The sequence below is a fragment of the Indicator indicator genome, chromosome 5 (assembly GCF_027791375.1).
Source record: "Indicator indicator isolate 239-I01 chromosome 5, UM_Iind_1.1, whole genome shotgun sequence".
Lineage (NCBI taxonomy): Eukaryota > Metazoa > Chordata > Aves > Piciformes > Indicatoridae > Indicator > Indicator indicator.
In genome coordinates, this window is record NC_072014.1 from 4,930,195 (window position 1) to 4,952,404 (window position 22,210).

The 22,210-nt window shown below is 42.7% G+C and overlaps 1 protein-coding gene across 2 annotated transcripts; it reads right to left on the reverse strand.

The window, feature by feature from the left end:
• Positions 1-7,211: 7,211 nt before the first annotated feature.
• On the reverse strand, positions 7,212-21,194 carry SLC40A1 (solute carrier family 40 member 1). Of its 2 annotated transcripts, none has more exons than XM_054381109.1 (8): positions 21,155-21,194; positions 20,871-20,938; positions 16,468-16,627; positions 15,434-15,549; positions 14,964-15,090; positions 11,615-11,857; positions 9,168-9,833; positions 7,212-8,093 (listed from the first exon to the last, which is right to left on the reverse strand). In XM_054381109.1, the coding sequence occupies exons 1-8, from the start codon at positions 21,192-21,194 to the stop codon at positions 7,774-7,776; spliced, it is 1,740 nt and encodes a 579-aa protein (XP_054237084.1). In that variant the 3' UTR covers positions 7,212-7,773. The 2 variants fall into 2 exon arrangements, with proteins under 2 accessions (XP_054237084.1, XP_054237083.1); XM_054381108.1 differs by having other exon boundaries at positions 21,152-21,194.
• Between the last annotated feature and the right edge of the window lie 1,016 nt (positions 21,195-22,210).

Consider the following 22,210-nt stretch of genomic DNA (forward strand, 5'->3'; position numbering starts at 1 on the left):
GCAGCTGAGAAGAGGAGAATCACAGAATCATTGAGTGGTCTGAGTTGGAAGGGACCTCCAAAGGGCATCTAGTCCAACCCCCTCTGCAGTCAGCAGGGACATCCTCAACTAGATCAGGTTGCCCAGAGCCCTGTCGAGCCTCACCTTGAATATCTCCAGGGATGGGGCCTGAACTACCTCCCTGGATAACCTGTTGAAGTATTCCACCACCCTCATGGTAAAGAACTCTTGTTTCCCTTCTAGAAGATAGGCCTATGATACAGTTAGAGAGGGACATTTTACAAAAGCATGAGGGGCAATGGCTTCAAACTGGAAGAGGCTTGATGTAGATTAGACCTTAGGAAGAAATTCTTTCCCACAAGGGTGGTGAGGCACTGGAATAGGTTGCTTTGAGAAGTTGACAAGGCTTCAACACTGGAAGTGTTCAAAGCCAGGTTGGATGGGGCCTTGAACGACCTATTTTAGTAGGAGGTGTCTCTGTCCTTGGTAAGGGGATTTGAACTAGATCACAAGCTCACAGAATGTTTAGGGATTGGAAGGGACCTCAGGAGATCATCAAGTCCAACACCCCTGCCAGAACAGGACCACAGAATGTAGTGCAGGTCACACAGGAACCCAAACAGATGGGTCTTGAAAGCCTCCAGAGAAGGAGACTCCACAACCTCTCTAGGGAGCCTGGTCCAGTGCTCTGTGCACTGTGACCCTCACAGTGAAGAAGCTGCTCCTTGTGTTGAGGTAGAACCTCCTGTGCTGCAGTTCATATCCATTACCCCACGTCCTATCACAGGGTGCAACTGAGCAGAGCCTGTCCCCTCCCTCTTGACACCCAGCCCTCAGATATTTATAAACATTGATTAAATCCCCTCTCAGTCTTCTCCTTTCCAGACTGAACAGCCCCAGGGCTCTCAGCCTCTCCTCACAGGGCACTGCTCCAGTCCCTTCATCATCCTGGTAGCCCTCCCTCCATTGGACTCTCTCCAGCAGATCCCTGTCCCTCTTGAACTGGGGAGCCCAAAACTGGGCTGAGGTCTCACCAGGGCAGGGGAGAGGGGTAGGAGAACCTCCCTCGATCTGCTGGACACACCCTCTTAATGCCTCATAAACAGATGGCCTTTAGGATCCCTTCCAACCCAAACCATTGTGTGATTCTGAGGGACAAGCCCTTAGCACCAGCGCAAGACTCAGGTGTGCTGTTTGTCCTGTCCATTGGCTTATCAGTGCCTCAGCACTCCTGGGCCCTCCACACACACACCGCTCCTGAGGGTCAGGCAGAGCATGTGCTCTACTTTGCTCTGCTGATAAAACAGAGGAGAGGGGAGCACTGCAAGGAGACCTTGTGAAGGAGTGAAGATTACACAAGACAAGGGTCGGAGTTACAGTTATTGCAGCTGTGGGTGCGCAGGAACTGAGGACGTGTAGATAGAGAAAACCACACTCTGTCAGTTCTGCTGCTCGAGGAAGAACTTACTTTCAGGTATGTAATCTTTCCCTTGACTGATGTGGATGGTGGCTGTGTTTTCTGAATCAATTCAGACAGCTTTAACAAGTGTTTTGCTGCTTAGGGGGGTAGGGGTGTATTCTTGTTCCCAATGGGTTATGTTTAGATACCTACTGAACTTTTAACAGCAGCACCTACTGCACATTCTCTCTCTCCTTTCTGCCAAAGGAGAAGAATCAGATTTTCTGACCATAATCCAAGTAACTTCCCATGCATTTACAAAAGATTAAGAACTCTTAACTCTGCATGTAGGAAAACAAGATTGCTCCATCACTCTATACCTAGAATAAGAGTGGAAAGGACATGATTGCATGCTTCTCTTGTGACTAAATGCCATAAAGTTTAACTAGAAAGAAATATTGACCCACACAAGGACAAGCTGAAGTATTTGAAAAAGCATTACTGAACAGCATGCACTTTGTCCATGCACTTTGCAAACCTTTAAGCAAACAGCCTTGTTCAGGTTTTTTCTCCCTTTCAGAGTTGCAAAATACAGTCTGTCTTCTTTAAAGCAGAAGCTAGAGGCATAGGCTTATTCCAGGAATAAAATGCTTTCAGCTCTACACTGATTATCACACCAGACAGCTCACAGCCTCCACGAACAGGGAAAAGAATGTGTGAGCACAGAAGGCAAGAGGACCTGAAAACAGGTCAGTCTTGAGGCAGATAAAAAAAAGCAGTCACCTCCAGAGTGCTAGATTATCTATCAGCTGCACTTGTCTCTAGAAGAAACAACTCATGAGTTTCTGCAGGTTTGCTTGTAATCTGTTGTTTCCAAGTTAGGAAGAGCCTGTGACTTGGCTTCAACTCAGCAGTCAGGATCTGCTAGCTTTTAACACTAAAAAGCAGTAGAAATTATTATTTTGAGTGAGTCTGGACTTGCCTGTTCATTTCTGTTAGAGAATGTCTGGATTCTTTATGAAGCTTTACCTGCAAATCGTCACCCTTTGTAGATTTAGAGTTTAAATAAATGCTTTGCAGAGCTAGTTGTGTAAGCAGCTGTGAAAGAAACCTCTGTCCAACAGGAAAGGAGTGTAACACCATGAGAGGAGAAGATGTGATCTTTGGCAGTCACCACTGAGTGAACACTCAGCCAAGTTATGAAGGAAATGAGCTAGCTCTGCTAGCCTGGGACAGAGACACCATATACTTCATTGAAGCAAAGACAGCAGTAACTGCAGTATTTCAAAACTGCTAGATAGGAACCTACTTACTCTCTTTGAATGTCTAAAAGAGCAGCTTCATCTTTAAAGAAACAGAAAATAGTTTAAATTGAAGAGAGTGAGGTCACTCTTTTTTTTTATTTTCCTTTAATAAGAATTGATATTCAATCCCCATATTATTAGTGGACAGCTTAAGAAAACCCTTTTGAAAATAAAAGCAATTAAATACTCCAGAGCAAAATAAACAAGCATGCATAATACCTTGACTTCCACAGGCAAGGTTGCTAACTCAACCACTTGGTAAGCAAAGCAGTGCAACAAGCAAGCAAACAGTAGTAGGCAACTTCAATCCTCCTGGTTTGGTTGCCAAGCACTGAATTCCATAAGGTCTTGAAAAGTCAGACCATTTAAAAAAAAAAAAATTCAGGTGAGCACCTGAATGAAGGAAAACAGTGAAACCATCAAAGGGTAAATTGTGAAGGGCCTTCTTCACTCAAAGTGTTCTTTATCCATGGAATATCCTACACAATACACTCATAAATCTTTTTCTTTGACCTACAGGAGTGGATCAACATAACTACATTTTCAAGTCAGTATTTTAACCCTTTTCTCAGTTTTCTAAGTGGCAGTGGATGTAAACATTCCTGAGAATGACAATGGTAACATGACTTGAAAAGGAGCTACCAAAATGTCAATGCTAACGAGGCACATCACTTACCCCAGTGATACCAAGTCTGGCACATAGCAACAAAGCCTGTAGTCACAAGTCACCACATTCTAATGCCCACAGGAAAATAATTATTATAATTCTAAATTCCCACAGGAGAATAGCATGGGAATAACATAACTGAGGACAACCCATAAAGGTATTTTGCTATGAAAAGCTCTAGTTCAAAGAGAAATCAATTCTGGGAAAAGCTCCTGGATGAGCACAGCATCCTTCCAAACTGCTCTGTCACCACTGTTGGGCCTGGGCTGATGTTGCAAGACAACTTCACCTTCAGCTTTTATCTTAAGTTACTACTGTGGATGGCAAACACAAGTAAGTTCACTAAAGACAGAGCTCTATAGAGGGTCACTGAAATGCTTTTACTACACTTGTTTGCTGCTGCTTCAATGCTATTTCTGCTTTGTGCCCATTTCCATCCTAGGTGAAGGTTTTCTACAGCAATGGGCTGCATCAAAAGAAGCATGGCCAGCAGATCAAGGGAGGTGATTCTGCCACTCTGCTCTGGTAAGACCTCACCTGGAGTAACGTGTTCAGCTCTGGAGCCCTCAACACACAAAGGACATGGACCTGATGGAGTGGGTCCAAAGGAGGGCCACCAAGATGATCACATGGCTAGAGCACCTCTCCTGTAAGGACAGTCTGAGGGAGCTGGGGTTGCCCATCCTGGAGAAGGGAAGGTTCCAGGCAGACTTAATAGCAGCCTTCCAGTACCTGAAGGGGGCCTACAAGAAGGCTGCAGAGGGATTATTTACAAAGGCCTGCAGTGATAAGGGGTGACATTTTGAAATTAAAGTAGCTTTAGATTGAATTCTAGGAACAAGTTCTTTACCATGAGGGTGGTGAACAACAGAAGAGGTTGCCCAGGTTGATATTCAACGTCAGGCTCAATACAAGGTGCTGAGCAACCTGGTCTAGGTAGGTGTCCCTGCCCATGCCAGCAGGTTGGAAGTAGGTGATCTTTAAGGTCCCTTCCAACCCAAACCGTTCTATGATCGATAGGTTCCACACTCAACACAGCATACAGCAAGGCACCTACTGTGGATAGAATGTGGAGTGGGCTAGGCCGTTGCTGGGCTAGCTGTAAACGAACTTGATGGTGAGAATGCCTCCCCCCTTTGTGCTCCTCAAAGATGACTAGAAATGCAGCTGTGAGATAAAGAAGTGAGGGAGGTCTTTGCTGTCTGGGAAAGTGTTCTGGTATTTAAAAACCAGGCTTTGCATTCATTAAAGAGCTGGCAGTTGCTGGTGCAAACGCTCCTTCTCTGTGTGTTTATTTGCAAGCAGCCGCAGGCACTCGGCTGGGGGAAGAGCTCCCGAGAAGTCCAGCCAGATTCTCAGGGGTCTGTAACAGCCTACAACAACCCACAAATTGAATGATACAGAACAAATAAAAGTTTTATGCAAATTTATTCATTAGCTTTACCAATAGTAATACATAAATCAATACTATGTCCAGCATAAGGTCGTATAATAAAATATGCTCTTCTGGTACGGTTGATTTCTAGTGCGTACATTTTAAGGGCAGTTTTCATCCAAATTGGACACTTTCGGTTTTTAAAAAAATAAATAAATACAAGGCCAAAAATGCTTACTTAATGAAAGTCCTGCTCAGTAAGACTTCAGGCTCCACATTGCTTCAAAGCACTATCAGCACAGGTGTCTGCGTACATCTTAGACTCACATGCAAAGGGGTTGTGCTCAAGCAGCATGTTTCGGACATCTGACTCAGACCGATATGTGCCAGATTCCCAACTTAGAGCTCCTTATTCCTCTCCAAGCTCACACCCTCCTCTCTTTTCTTTTAAAGGATTGTCTCACCTTCCAGCTGTGTTTCTGAATCCTGGCAACATTATCAGCATAAAAGGCAAAGCTCTAGTCCCCTCCCAATATTACTTATTTTGGCTTGAGATCCAGGCTGCAATCTTCAGTAGAACTACTTGTGACCACAATTGCTACTCAACTCAGACTACAAGACTTTGGGAACAGGGTATGCTCCCACCTCTGTTTGTTGTGGTTTTAGAGCTCTCTATACTTCAGGAATACATCCTCTCTGGGATGCTTAGTGCTACAGCATTGAGCTTCAGGCACGCTGGGTTCTATAGGCTTTAGCCAGCCCAGGAAAAGCTGAATTTCCAGCTTTGTTTCCCTGATGGTCAGCAACTCCAATATACAAAGTGGCATTCAGATTTTCAAAGTGCAGTAGAGAGGCATTCACTGACATTTGGGCTACCTTCAGTTGTATTCAGTACTATTAACATCTGGTCCCAATTTAGACTGGATACATAGGCATAGATATTTGGCAAATGAGGCCTTGAGCAACCTGGTCTAGCAGAAGGTGACCCTGCCCCTGGCAGAGGGGTTGGAATTAGATGATCTTCAAGGCCCCTTCCAACCTAAACCATTCTACAAATCCATGAAATCAGAGGTATTTCCTAGTATACTTATCACATACTGAACAGGCTATCCTTTGGGCATATTTGTTCTACACATCTAGGTAAGCTTCTTTTGTCTTTGACTATCAAATTGTGCTGATGGCAAAATTCCCTTTTCCCTCAGAGGCAATACTCAGGATTAAGTCACAAATTTAAAAACTACTCTAATTCACTTTATTTTACTTTATTATATCAAAACAATACTCAAAAGCTTGGTCAAAGTATAAACACTTACAAGCCTAGTGAAAACATCCCTGAGAAACTTTCAGTAACATAGCAGTAAGAATCAGGTTTGGTCCATCAGAGAGAAAAATTGGTTACAGTCCAGTTACTGAAATACTGAGGGCAACATTGGTTGTACATTGGATTCCCATTGATTCGCTTTCATTCCCCTTACAAAATACTGTCTCTGAGACAAAAGCCATTAGAGGCTTACATTCTGTTTAGTCTGATAGCTAATGTAATCACTACAATTGGCACGATGAGTGGCCCAGATTCAGCCCTGGTGTAACGCCTTTAATGTCAATGGAGTTCACATACTTACACTCCAGGGTCGAAGTCTGGCAACACAGATGGCTGTGAAGGGCATTACCTAAAATTCACCCCCCTTAGAAGTTACAGAGGATACTTTTCCCAAGTTGCTGACATCTGGTTTTGCATCCTGCTTATTCTGCAAGTATTTCACCAAGACAGAAGTTTAGAAGTCATGCTGTCATGCCACAGGGAAACTCAGGACACCACCGGGTTCAACTCCACTGAGAAAGCAAAGTGCGTAGTTGCCACAAAAGTGCAAACGCAGTTAATGGCTGTGGAAGCACTGTGTTAGTGCACATGCAGGAGGGGAAAAACACACCACACCAAAATGCAGGAACTCGTAGAAAATCAAAGGGATGTATCATTTCTTCATTGCTCTTAGGCTGCTTTAGAGGGCCACATACTCCAATATCTTGTTGCTTTATCATTGTTTTAGAACAAACCGAGTGAAAATTCACAAACATGTAAAGCTGATAAATGCAGGCAATCCACTTGAACCTGGAATACTAACAGCTTCCCAATACAGCAGGTTAAGAGTTTCTGAAAAAAACAGCACTCAAAAATAAACTAAAGCTGCTTGTACTCAGAAAATCTAGGCCTAACTTAGTTTTGCCTCATTCTATACCAGTATTCCTGACCTGAATGCTTTCTGCTATACATCAAACCTGAGCAGATTTGTCGTTTGCAATTCAAGAAAGCCATGCTTTAGAATGTTACATCAATTGCTTCTGCTAAAGTGAGCCTATATTTTACTTCAAGTGCAACAAAAGTGTAATACAATATCTTGTACCTAGCACTTGTCTAAATTGTTAAGGGAACATGCAAAAAAAAAAAAAACCTGCAAAGGTGTTTCTGTAAAGTTAAACCAAACCAGAATGCTAAAAGGTATTTGGGGAAAACATGGGAACTTCAGTCTGCTTCAGGAATCCAAGAAGGATTTTAATGCCAATTGGAGGAGACAGGGAGCAGAACTATTCATGGTAAGGAGAAAAAGAAAACCAGCACAAACCGATATATTGTATATTGAGTTATTCTCAAGAAACTAAAACACCCCCTCATTTTGCTCCAAAAGCACAAGAACTGATCCGGATTCATGAACAAACTAACTACGTATGACCACTCAACAGTATCACTGGAGGGGTCAGCAACAGAGATCCAGCATTGGTATTGTGACCAAATATGAGATATGTGACCTGTGGGGATCCTTGGAAACACCCCCTGTCAAGATCCAACTAGGTTGTCCTCTACCAAATATGAACTGATTTTACAGGGTCACTGTAAGATGCATTTTAGCTCCTCAGATAGCTAAATTATGCATTCAACTCTAGAGAAACACCTCTGACAGGGTCACAAAAGGCAGTATATGTGTTTAACCATCATATCTGTGTAGCAAGTTAGTAAGAGAAGCAAATCCTTTCAGACAGTAGAGGTATTACCAGGTGGTGAACTGTCAGCAACTTCTTTGTGATCAGGAGTGCAACAAACAAAAAGTTGTTTTCCCAAGCTTTTTTGGGCAAATCTGAAGTACATGATGTGGCCCATTGCAACAAAAGACACAGAAATAAGCACCAATACACCAAAAGCTTCAGGATTTGGGGCCAAGATGACCATGATGAAGTGCAGCAAATCAAGAAGATAATTCATGGAGTTTTGGACACCGTTTATGATGCCTCTTTCAGATTCCACCACATTTTCTTGGAGCAACTGTGTGACAGTCAAATCAAAAGACCAAAGGCCTATGGAAAGAAAAAAAAAAAACAAAACAAAAACCAGTCATGCATACAACTGGGCTTCTCATAGTAGGCTTTCATTACAGGCACAATTCAATTCATACTTCCAAACACTCACTTCTATCAAAAACACACAGGACAAGCCAAGTTTGTGTCACATGGGCATAGATTTCAAACTGATAGTCAAGAGCAACCTAATTTTCCTTCACTAATGCTTCCCAAAATAATACACAGTTCAACACATCACCTTGCCTTGCCACATCTTGCTTCAACAAGTCTATCACTGATGCTTTGCTCCTCTGTTCCTTACAGTGTACTCATGCTAACTACAATTGCTATGGTTGGCATAAAGTGCTTTTAAACTTAGGTTTTAATTTGAAAATCAAACAGGTTTTAATCTATACAGAACAAAAAATAAAAGCTGTCAACTAAACCAAATCTGTCCCAAACACCTCTACTGGTCACAAGTTTAAAGGTTAGACAACTTATTTAATGAATGGATTAATTTAGCATTTTAGAATCAGAGTGGTTTGGATCGAAGGGACCTCCAAAGGTCATCTAGTCTAATCCCCTTGCAGTCAGCAGGGACATCCTCCACTACATCAGGTTGCTCAGAGCCTTGTTGAGCCTGACCTTGAACATCTCCAAGGATGGGGCCTCAACTACCTCCCTAGGCAACCTGTTGCAGTGTTCCAGCACCTTCCTGTTGTTCCTAACCTCTAATCTAAATCTGCTCTTCTCTAATTTCAAAACATTGCCTTTGTAAACAGTCCCTCTGCAGCCTTCTTGCAGGCCAGTGAAGACAATTTAGAGCTGAGCATGCCAAAACATAAGTGACACTGATCTCTAAATATCTCCTGTTAGTGATAAATGATACACAAGAAATTAGCGCTGCAGTCTCTGCACAGGAGGTACTATTGCAAGATGATTTCATTTTGCATGTGAAGTGCAATGACTTAGCCTTAGAAATGTGACATCACACTTCAACTGTAGCCTACAATTCTGAACTAAATTTGTGCTTAGTTGACAGGCACTCTCCTTTTGGGCAGCATATCAGACTTTAACAGACATAATACTTACCAACTCTAGCAGCAATGACTCCTGCAAACAGGAGACTAACAGAGATTAAAGGCACAGGCTCAGGACTCATCTCTGGGTCACCGTTAGCAGGAGTAGTAGACCCGTTCAGCAAGTTGGGCATTCCAGTTGTAAAAAACATTTCAGGATTATCCTCTGGAGATGCTATAGTAGGTAATGGCTCACTTTCAAACAGCCTGGCACTGATGTCAGCAAATGGGGAAACAGTCAGATCCATAGGACTTCCAGGCATGAACACAGAGATGGCACATAAGACCAGACAAGCAAATTGGGCAACTCCAGAAATCAGGCCTGTGCGGATCAGGCCACACTTGCGACGAAGCCAAGTGAACGCTACTGTGCCCATGATTCCAGTGACTGCCGAGGCACCCATCAGGAGGCTGAGCACAGAGCCACTCAATCCCTGAGTGTATGCATAGCCTGTAGTGATACAATCAAAACCCAGAACAGTCATATACAGAAACGCAAGGCCCATGCCTGCAAGGAATACTGGCTGGTTGTAGTACGCAACCCATCCATCACGGAAGGTGATGAAAGGTTCGGCAATCCGGGCAGCACAGCCGATTTCCTTCTCCTGCTGGGGCTCAAAGCCACTTACATCTTTCTCAACAATTAGCTGCACTCCTTCAGAGGGTTTCACATCACCTTCTGTAAACAGAAATGTGACTGTTAGATACAGTCCTGCCTGGAAAGCACCACACAGACTGCAAGACAACTGTCTGCACTTCAGAAGTTCACTGCAGCTGAAGTTCATCAGTTAAATTCTACAATCAACCTTCCACTGGTTACTTAACACATTGTAAAGTGTCCTTGAATCCCACCTGTATTGTAAGGTCAAGTAAAGCTCATCCCTAGCAATTTAATTAAATAAGCAGGAGTTTAAAGTGTGGTAGGAGAAGGCATATTCTGCTTCTTTGCAATAAACCTGTGGTTGAACACTCCACTTCCATAAGGAAATGATTTGCTTAATGAATGCCAGTGTCAGCTGGCTTTTAACACAGCCTTGTATGTTTAAATGCACTAACCACAGCAATTAGCACATATTTAAACTGACCTATTAGTATCTCATGGCATGGCAAAAGAACCATGGCAAAGATGCTTGCTGAAGCCTACCAAAACCAAAAGCTTTCAAAGCTTGACTTTTCAGACCATGCTATTCTACAATTCCACTTTCATTCTATTAAATGAAAGGCACTTCCCCTAGTCAAACAAAAATCCCCAAACCCCACAGCAGCATTTAGAACAGTAATATGGATATAACCCATATACATGGAAGCCTGAGCAGTGTTTTTACACAGCCAAGTTTGAAACAAATTGCACATCCAGAAAAACTTCACGTCCTACTTGCTGCAGCTTTTAAAGATCCAAGTTTTCTCCTGAAATCAGAACTCTGCAATAGCAAAGATTCAGAGCTGTTTCCTACATAGCAATATTTGCTAAATACTTCCTTGGTCACCGTTCAGAGCCAGGTCCAAAGTTGCAGAGCCTTGTATGCTCTTTATCTTGCTCCCTTAGCCTAGTCCAATAGCTTAGTGGACCAATATGACCACCATGGATCTGCTGGCTGGCAAGCAGATAGATCTCTTCAGAGCTTTCATCAGCAGCCTTCTATCTCACTGTATATTGAGCCAAGAACAGACTCCTAGCTAGCTTTATAAAGAATTCCTGGTTTTCCTTTAACCTTTCTTTAAAAGAAAGCCTCATAACATGCCTGAGTTTTCAGCAGCATTCACATACTGCTACCTCAACTATGGGAAAACGCTTACATTTTGCATTCCAGAATCACCTTACAAATACTTAATAACTAAAGTCTGCTTCTGATATTAAGACTACCTAAAGTAATGGTAAGATGAATTTTAAGGCTGCTTACAGTCACAGCCACCTATACTGCAAATCCCAGTTATTCAGCTTGCCCAGGGAAGCAGAGTAGAAGGTAAAATAGGGTGTTTTTTTAGCTCCTACACTTCCTGCAGCACATGGAACTCACTGGAGCATGCCAGACTAGAAATGTTACCACGTACTCTAAAACCTCCTAGAAAGCCTGTTAGTACCATGTGTAAATAGAAAAAAGTTAGCAAGAAAAAGTCCTACACAGGCTGTTCTGTTTGCAAACACCAGAGAGCAAAGAACCTTGGCAGCTTAACTCTGCTGTAGATGGACAGGAGCACTCCTCACTATCAGCCCTCAGTAACAGGGCAGACTTATTCTGAAGGACTGAGAGAATTTATTCTTTGGCTGCAACTTATGGTATTCCCTAAAGTAGTGTTAGTTCAAGTCTTTTGTATCTGTATCCAAACCCTGAAACCTCCAAGCTCTGAGTAGAAAGCTATGCAGCCTCAAAGCAGTGTCTGTAGAAGACAGGAGCCAGCACTTCAATTGATAGAGTGAACATGCTGTGAATTTGAACAGTTTGGAGTTTTTTTCAGTACCTTTCTTTACATTCAGCTGTTTCAGTTCTGATTCTTCAACTTTGGCAGATTTGAGAGCCAGAGTAGGAGTTTTCTGATAAACCTTCCAGAGCAGCAGATACTCCACACACACTGACATCAGGTTCCAGCCAGAAATGAATCCACAGCCAATCATCGGGGAGCCAAATGTCATTATCTGACCAACTGCCATTGGGGCCAAGATGTTGGTTAGCTGATCAATCCTCCTTATTGTGGCATTCATATCTGTCAGAAAATATTTGAAGACATAAGGCAACTGCTGAACACTTTAGAAAGAAACACATCACTGATGATGGCACATGCGTAACACATCAAGCTACAAAGCCTTGCTCCAACTGGAAGTCATTCCAGCAGGAACAGTACTCAAACTGCAGATCAGAGGCACCTTCAGAGAGTTCCATCGTTTAAGTTACTGCAACCAACAAGGTGTTTGTAAGCCAAATCCCTACTTCCTGCCAGTTTTGCATGAATGAGGTCTTCCAGGTTTAGCATGGTGGAAGCACACTCCTGCAGGTAGAACTGTTAGTCATGAAGTCAGGTTACCCTTCCATCCTAGTGACATCATGGACTCCTAAGGCTATCTCTGTAGCATTCAAATCTAGCAGACAACTCCAGACATCAACAGGTATCTCATGCGGTAGATTCTTTCTTGTAAAGATAACTTTAACAGCTACTGTCTCCCAGTACCAGACCATGTATTTCTTAATCTTCTCCATTTGCTCCTAATAACTGGTTACCACAGCACCCACATGATAGCCACAGACCTTTGAAATGGCTTTAAATTTCCTTATTGAGTCACATTGGTTGATGGCAGTTATTGACATTCTCAGAGCTTAGTGAGCAAAGTCCTCACTCCTTTCTGTCCCCCACTTTGATGTCTACAGTCAAAACAAGCAACCCATTCTCAGCATGAATGCATCTTCCATTTGCTGGTAGGAGCTGTCTCACCCACTTTAGTGTCTCTGAGCTCATGTAAGTTTCCAGTTCATGGTGCCATTGTTCTAGCTGCTAGATGCTCAATGGTTTTGCACATCAGGGCTTTGGGCTGCTTAGAAGTACATCTTAAACCCATTTTAGTGTCACATTAGAACCCATTTTAGAACTCTGAGCTTTGGGAGGGCAAGAGGAATGGTATAGCAGTGTGAGAAACTTCTCTTCCCAGTCTGTATAGACTCTCCTCACCATTCACAGAAAGTTTAGGCTATTCTGTTTGAAATTTGAAGTCAATTCACTGTTAACTATTAGACTGATATCTAGCTTAACTCATCTTAGTTAACTTGTCTAATGTTTGGCTTTAGAAATTCCAAGAACTTTTTCTTTTCAGGAAAGGCTAATTTTTCAACTCAGGAAAGATACCAAAGTAGGGGTAAACAAAAAAATTCAAATCAATGAAAAAGGGGAAGCCAAGACAATTTTTAGTTTCCCATTCTACTAAGTTACTCAACTAAGGCTCCCCCTTGAGAAAAGGTAACAGTACAGAGACAGACTTGCTACAAAGCCAATGACAGTGTTTAATTTTAAGGAATTTCAATAGTCTCTAAATTACATCCTGATTTAAGACATTAACAACCCTGTCTGGCCTACAAGAGAACCCTTCAACAGATCTGTGGAAGCCAGGTGCTTAGTCCATGGGGGTTTTGGGTTTAATTCATGTTGCATGAGAATTCAGAGTAACCTCTTGCCTGATTTTTTCAGGACAGAACTGGTCACACAATTGTGTCTGAGATGATGAAGCAGTAGAGGCAGGACTGGCTCCTGTGAACCAGTTCTCTGCAGGTGTGGTCTGTACCTTATCAAATATGTACTAAGTACCACAGGGACTGGGGAAAGGATTTGCTGAATAAGATCAGACACAAGAAGAAAGGTTAATGAGAACCATTAGAACTTTTAGAGAGCTATTTTTCTCGTTGTGATTCATACACAATTAACCTGTAAAAGAAGTGACCTAGAAAAGACACAGCAAGGTCAACATAGAAGAACATGGTGGAAACTTTGTATAGTGGGAAGTGAAAGCAAGACATTTTCAATGCCTCTAAGAACTAGTCCCTCTTAGAGATGGGGAAGTAAGATTCCTTCATTGGAGATAAAGATGAGGAATAAATCTGCAATATGGGATTCAAATTCCTAAAAGGACTCTGGCATCTAAACTGACTGTTATGGGCCATTTAGGCAGCTTTATACAAAAGTAGAGTCCAGAAGCTGAAATGTTGTCCAGGCTAGAATGCTTCTAAACTCCACAACTGTCAAACATAAAACTTTAGTCCCGGAGTTACTTTAGTGAGCTATAAATATCTTTGCAATGTTAAACTGCTCTGTGCTTAGCACTTAGGTATCAGTTCCTCTATCTGGGAAGGCTTAAGTCTCCTTGGAACACTAACTCAGAGCCCTTATGGTCTGCCCAATACCACAGCTTCCCAAACTGTCTGTTAGAATCAGAGCAGCAGCAGCCATGGATCAATCATACATCCCTTGGCATGAGTGGCCTTGCAGCTAGGAGCACCCCCTAGCAAAGGAGAGTCAGGTTTAATGCATCTCGGGGGAGGATCCCAAACAATCTCTCACATCCAAGTAGTGTCATGGCTACCAAGCTGGTGTAGAATCTGAAAGAGAATTCATTCTTTCTTCTATAATGCCATGTCACTGTGCAAGAAAGGGGAAAAAGGAAAAATATTTATTAAGCAAAAAACCCCATAAATCTGTAGCCTAATACCAAGGATATCAGATGACCAAAGAACACAGAGCTTTCAGTTCCAACTGAAGGGAAGTGTTCACAGCTACTAGCTGGACATCTAATGCTGGAGAAATGCAAGACTTGACATATATCTGCAGGCACAGCCTTTGCTACTGGCTGTTTCCTGATCCACCTACTTTACTGTTCTGGGCTTCATTCTCATGTACCTCTTTCTTTGATTCCTATGTGAGGAGCCCAGTTATGCAAGAGTTTTGTGTTTCATTCCAGGGACCTAAAAATAAAGTATTGCAACACTTGGCTTGAAGTGCCTGGAAGTTAAATAGCTTTTCTATTAAACACTGGCTATTTAAGAACATGGTGTATATTTATTTGTTCAGCAAGAATAAAGTTTTCCTGACAAAGCTGCAGTAGGACTATAAAGAGGACAAAACACAATTAGGGATGTCTAACTGGACTGTAATCACAACACTTCACTTCTAATCTCACTAAGTGTAGTCCAGAGAACAAAGGCAGCCCTTTTTACCTGCTTTCTCATAATACCTGGAACTCAAAGATTACTGAACTCTGTAAAAGTCTAGACTAAAAAGCAAGCTTGGAAAGTTAAGATATATAAGGTATTAAAAAGGCAATATATTTCACCTGCTAGTTTGCTTCTGTCTTCCCCTGCAACCACAACAATCCAGTCCCTCTGAATTGTGATCGCTGTGGCAGTGCTGGCCAAATTAGCAATATTTGCTATTGTGATAACCAGGATATAGCACACCGTCTAGAGAAACAGGGGAAAGAGTTACAACGTGAGAAAATCATCAAGGGAGATCTCCTCACCTACCCTCTACAACCAGAAAAGACACCTTTACATTTCCATCTGTACAGTTTGATTGTTACTCTTCAGATTAAACAAGACCCAAGTCTACTTCAAACAAGAGTAAGTCTAAACTCTACAATTCCTGACAGAAAACAATCAGGCCTATTTACCCAACTAGCTCAGTTTCATTTGACAGTTGTAGCTCCCCAGAATGTCTCAAGACTAGAGAGGACAAGTCTTGATTTTTTTTTTGTTTCCTTTTTTTCCTGTAAATTAATCCCTTATAAACAATTTAAACACTCACAAGAAGCCATCCATGGTATAAGGTCAAGAGTTGTGTCTTAAACATGAAGATAATCATCAGGATAACACCACAGAGGATGACAGATGCATTCTGTACAACCAAGGATGTCTGGGCCACTGTTTTAAATCAAAACAGAGAGCAACAATTATGAATGTAAGAATGAGCTGACATTAAACTTAAGGAGGTTACAATCAAGCAACATGCAGATTCTTTAAATAGTTATTTTACTACTCCCCTCCAAAAATCTAAGTAGTACTTCATATTAGAGCTCAGATCTTCCATTGACTTAGGGAAACAAATTCACCTCTGATTTAATTTCACAGCTCTTAGCAAGTCATAACTCTTAACAATTTACAGTCCAAGTAGGTCTTCCCTCAAACAACAGCCAAACTGTATATGCTTAAATGATACAATTTTTAAAGGAGTAAAAATAAAACTCAGGTCTCTAAAAGTAATCTTCAATATCATAGTATAGCCTACATTAGAAGGGACCTCAGAGACTATCTACTCCAACCACCCTGCCATGGGCAGGGACATCTCTCAACTAGACTTGGTTGCTCAAGGCCTCATCCAATCTGGCCTTAAACACCTCGAGGGAGGGGGCATCCACAACCACTCTGGGCAACCTGTTTCAGAGTCTCACCACCCTCATACCGAAGAGCTTCTTCCTATAACCAATACATACAATGCAAATGCAGTGCATGCTTACACCTAAGTGGAAGCAGTCTATATCCAGACACAAGAAATAGTGTATGCTACTACTAGACTGTAAAAGAACTTGGTCTGTGGTGCTTTCCATTCATCTCTACATATTGTACAAGTTTAGCCTGAGTAGTGGACATATCATGAATTTAAGCCCATTTTCCTCCAGTCTTTTGACACCATTTCTGTGTCAAGATTACCACTCTGAGACACTGCTCTTCATGAAGAAGCAAGCCCTATTCTCTCAGCTCTGATTTGAGAAGCTATCAACTTCATTTTTTTATGTTAATTTGATCCATCTCTAAGTAAATAACCTGCTCTAGGCATCTAACCTTTGAGCCTGGAATTCTTGTCCACCCAGTCTCCAATAATGGCTCCCAGGAGAAGAACTGATCCCGCCACAACCAGTCCATAGACTGCAGTCAGGAGTAAGCTGTTTCCATAAAGTTCAACCAGGAACACAGAGACAGCAAAATGCCACATGCGATCCCCCTTTAAGGGCAAAAGAGAGGACATACACAACATTACTCTTTGCAAGCACACAATTTGGCTATTTCACTAACACTGACAGAAGCCCAGATTAAAGTGAAATTTGTTACACATGCAAGGGTGGTGAGTGTGGGGATTAATTTGTTCCTTTGAGGGCTTTTTTTTTTGTCATGAAGTGGTTTGGTTTTTGTGGGTTTTTTTTGGTTTGTGGGGTTTTTTTATGCCTGTATCCTGTCACCGTTGATTTTATCTCAATATCCCCAAGATCATCTCTCCTCATTCAGTGAAACACTACAACTTGTGATACAAACACCAGATATTTTCTATTCTAATATTACAGAACAATGTTCCCATCCAACAAGCCTCAGGAAGCTTAAACAGATTCTCCAGCATGGATCAAATGTTAGCAACAGATTTACCAATTATCACTACTAAATAAGTTTAAGACAGCAGTTTGCTTATAGATAATCAAAGCTTAAGTGCTGCTTTAAAACACAGCAGTCAGTCAAGCAAAGCAAGTTACAATAGAGTTCAGGACAGACTTGGTTAAATCAAGGAAGGTGTGGTCCTAAATGTTAACTGAAGTTTCTGAAGTCAGAGGACTTAAGCTCTTTTTAATAATGTTAAGCATTAAGAGATAGAATATCAGAGCTTGTTGAAGCTACTGCAAACTCATCGCTGGTTCAACCTCTTTAGCCTGTTGCTTAGAATACAAAGCTGTCATGTTCTGATACCACTTAAGGCAGATAAAAAGCAGCTGCCCACAATGCCAAATGTGTCCAAATGAAGTAGTTTTTCACACTGTTCAAAACATCTCTCATGCCTGCAACCAAACAGACCTCTGGCTTGCCAAGGAATACACTGAGGCTTTACACTGTCACATGATGGGAATCATCTTGCTTTATTTTTACATTCATAACAAGAAATGCACGACAGAAAACACTTTAGGGAAGCAATGAAACAGATGACTAGAAATCATTCACACTACTCTAGGGCACACCATTTGTTTCCTAAGGGTCCCCACTGTTTGTCTTTTATAAACCAAACATGAAACTCTTTTTTCTTCTGCTGCCTTATCTTAAATAAGCATTGCTCTGTGATACAGCAAATAGTACAAATTTCTAAGGACCTCAAAAATTCCAAAGGGCTGGTGGAGGGGTGTAACATAAAAGCACTTCTACAAAGCAAAGTCTGCCAAATCTAACATCTCATGGAACACAGCAATCAGGAGACATGTAAAAGACATGACAACTGCAAAGTTTGGATAAATGTAGTATAAACACAAAAGAAGAATTCAACTTAATGTCACTGAAGTGCTCTGAAGGAAGTTTCCTCAAACACTATCATATGTACACATTCCTTAAACACAGGTAGGAAAAAAAAACAACTTACATTCCAGTCATGTGGGAAGGCAAATCTCACCTGTTCCAAGGAAAAACCTGTGTGGTTTTGATTTTTTTCTAACAAAACTGAATTAAAAAAATCAAATATGGTCATCTTAGATGTGCCCTCTTGCATATGGTAAAGCAGTTTTCAGTCTACAAATACCTAAAGCCTTCTGTAAAATATATCCCACTTTAATTCCATGGTTAGTAGGAATATATAGAAAGTATTCCAGCAATGAAAACACAGGGATATAATTTCCCAACTTTAGCACTTACTTCAACTTAATTATGACCTGACACTGAATTTCACTTAAAATCCATGCTGATGGATTACCAAAGTTTTGATTAGCCTGGGTAACTGTTTATTAAGCAAAAAAAAAAAAGCCAAAGAGGAAATTTGAATATTAAAGTACTAACACACATTTGAGGGGGGTTGTCTTTATGCAGAGACATTTCAGCTGCTGAATTCTGACATGCTGAAAAAGGCATTTTCAGAAGTTATAAGCATGTGGAAGTCAGTGCCAGCCACTGCTATAGAAGAAGAAAACCTGATCTTGCTTGAAACTCATAGGAAGCTTCCTTTCACCCCAGTGAGATCATGATTTTGCTGCACAATTCATTTAAGGAGCCTGTGAACTCTGCTCAACCTTATCCAACACATTTGGACATGACTATTTTGATCCATCCAGTCCACACAGACAATTTTGGGGGTAACTGAAACCATTCCAACCTGTAAGCATGAGTTTCTTTCAAGAAATAAAAAAAATAAAGAGCAAGCAAAGCTACATTAGTGTCACAGAGGAATGATATTCGTGAATTACAGAGGTTTGAAGTAGGTAATTTCAAGCTAAGAACTACCAAATTTAAACAGTAAATATTGCCTTCAGAAACAAAGCCTTGATTTGCTACACACTTGATCCCACTTTAAGATGTCTCCAAATGTAGCCATTTCAACTCTTTTCAATAACTAACTGCAGCTGTTTAGCTTCACCGTTGTTTTAAAGGTGGTTCTTGCTCTTCTGTCAGTGTAATTATCCCTATTGTCATCTCAGGCCAAACACACACAATCCCATCTCAGAACTGAAACCAACAAGTCAAGCAGTAGCCAGACTACATCTACTGATAGGCCTCCCAAGGTCTGAGTGGCACAGATAAAGCTGGGAAGTTGTAACTGACCTCCTAGCAAGCACTTGGCCTGGCACCAAAAAGGTGAATCTAGTTTCATTCTCATCTTTACTGCCGAGTGATAGACAGCAATGAATTACAAACAGAAAGGCGACAGTACAGCGTCTGAGACTCCAGCTCAGAAGTGTAGTCCTGCCTAATAAGTTCACCAAGGGCAAGCCCACATTCAAATGCCTTGCTGAATAAGAGCCTAAGACACAGGCTAGACTTTGTTCAAATCTGCACATTTGTGGAGACATGACACATTTAATCATTTACAGCTTCTCTGTGTATTTAAGAATGCCTTAGTAACACAGAAGCTTAGTGACAGAAACCAAATCAGCACACCCACATCTCCACCAGGTTTTGGATTGTGGACACAGCCATTTCAGAACAAATATGAACCACTACTTTGAGTTCTGGAGATTCAAGGTGCCTGTTTACTGCTCCTGCTAGCAAAAAAATTCAGGCTACAGGAACACTACAGTTCAGGAGACAGAAAAGGTGCAGTCCTGTGCCCAGTTCCATCAAACCAGGCTGAATTTCTATTGTTTCAGCAGGTTTGGCTGAGGCTTGAGTCAAGATTTTCAACGTGAAAGAAAACACACTGGAACAAATCATATGCTATTAATACTGCTAAACAGAGATGCTGCAGTCCTATGCTCGTTACAGCATGTGACACTGCTTTTAAACTCTGCTTTGTCACCTTTACTCATGTACTCTGAGAGCAGCCCCAACACCATGGCTTTGAAGAGAGAAGCAGGCAGGGATGGCCAAATCAGTGAGGCTCTTTGTGGGCATTACTGACAAAAACTGCAGGTTTGGCTTCTGAAAAGCAGTGAACCAAACAGAAACATCACCACTCAGCTCCTTCAGTCATATTAGTAACTGCTAAAACATTGCAAGGGAAACATCCAGATGACCTTTCAGGTTAGCAGAGGTGAAGAGCTGACAGCATTAGACACGCAACATCTTAACTGTGCGTCAGCCACTGGGTCAGTGCTGTACGGGGTGCACATTAAAGAAGGCCAAATACAGCACTGCGGACAAACCAGGAAATATTAAGGAAGAAAAATTCCACGCCTTGAGTTGAGCCACTGGATGAAGGCAAGATTGCACTATAAGGCACAGGTATGCTTATTATATGGAATAGAACCAGATTGTTTATTTGTAGTGCACATTTTAGGGTTCTTTACTAACCTTCAACAGAGCAAAAAATAATGTAGTAAGTTACTTCAGCACAGAAGGAAAGTATTTCAGAAGGCAAATATTTTAACAGAAAACCAGGCCAGCTCCTGACACTCAGCAAGTCTGCTAAGCCATAGTAGTAACAGGTCCACTGTAAACACCAAGTATTTCCCATTAGTAAGTATAGTAATCCTTGAAACACATGTTGCAATGAACTGTCTTTCATTCTGACGGGGACCTACCTTGTTTCTTTTACTTAGAACTTACTCTATAAGGAATCTCACCAGTTCTGGAGTTACTTAAAAGCAGAAATAGATACAGAGGCAGGCCCTCAAGAAACCGCACTGCAAAATTCTGAAGACTTTTAACGGCAAGAGATCATGACAAAACCCCTAGTGCCTTTGTGGCAGTGCGCTATTTTGTGAGGCTTTTTGGGAAGGAGCAACAGTCAGGTAAGTCACAGCTAGATTAATAAACTCCTTCTTCTACCCAGCCAATTCTTTACTTACCCAAGTCGACAGTGCATGCCCGAGATAAAGCAGAAACCTTGCAGAGGTAAAATAGGCAACCACAGAGCCTAAACGAGAGAGAAAACACAAACGCTAAAGGAACCTGTGGCACGGCCACCGCACCCCGGCGCTCAGCAGGCACTCCTCGCTGCGGTAGACGAACCCAGCGCCGTGTGCGGAGCGAAGCCGTCCCCGGGAGACGCCGCGCCCGCCGCCCCGGTCACCCGCGCCCGCTCCCAGCAGCCGAGCGAGAGGCGCCACCGCCGCCGTCGCGCACTGACCACAGGGCCGCCGCTCGCCCTCCGGCTCAGCTCCCCGCGCCATGCCAGCCGCGCAGCCGCTGCCACAGCCCGATGCCGAGAGGAGGCGGGGGACGCGCGGCTTCGCTCCGTGTTGCCTTCCCCGACTTAGCTAGCACTGTAGCTGAAGTCGGAAAGCCCTGGCCTTATGCGGAGCGGGCGGCCAGGGACGCTCCTCCGCGCTGGGAGCCGAGCGCCTTGCAACGCCCGGCAGACGCTGCGGGACCACGGAAGCTTCAGGCTGAGCGCTGCACCGCGCACCGCCCTTTGTAGGCGGCTGCGGGCACCGCCTCCGCCTGGCCCGCCCCGGGGGCGGCCCCCGGCCGCCATCGCCCCTCCCCAAGGCGGCCGAGAGCAGCGCCCAGTGGGTCACCGCTGTAGGCCTGCCTGGGGGTACTGGGCTGCAGTGGGTTTCTTGGGCGGCCTCCTGGGTAGCTCCGGCTCCCTGCAGCCGTCTGTGGGACCCGGGCGACCACCAGACCCGCCTAAAAATGCTTCACAGTGAGCCTTCCGTATTGCAGGTCGTTGCTCCTGTTCGTTTGTTTGGCTCTTTTATGTTGCTTTCTCTGAAACACCCGCAAATGATAGTGCTGCCAGTTCATAGCTTGCAACAAATAAGGTACCAAAACTGAATCTATTTTTAATTAAAACAAACTTCTGTTATAGAAAAAATAGTGCAGAATCACTCATTTGATGCCAGCTCAGGCTGGCTGCTTCAGATCAACTTCCTACCATGACTGTTTGTTTTGCACCCTATATGACCTACTTTTGGTGTTGATCACCAGCAACAGAAGTCAAATCCCAGTCCAAACCTACAATGAACTCATTTTCTTTTTTTTTCCAGGATGCTATGAAAATAATTAAGTATCGTTCCTTGTGCTTCAGAAATGCACTGATTGCCCGTGCCTGCCAGAGCAGAGATAAAATTGTCATTGTGAAATACAGCCCGGCTCCCTCCTGTATGTGAGAACTGCTCTTGGTTTGTTTGGTTGGGTTTTGTCTGCAGGTATATAGGCCATCCCAGAAGCCTGATGTAACACA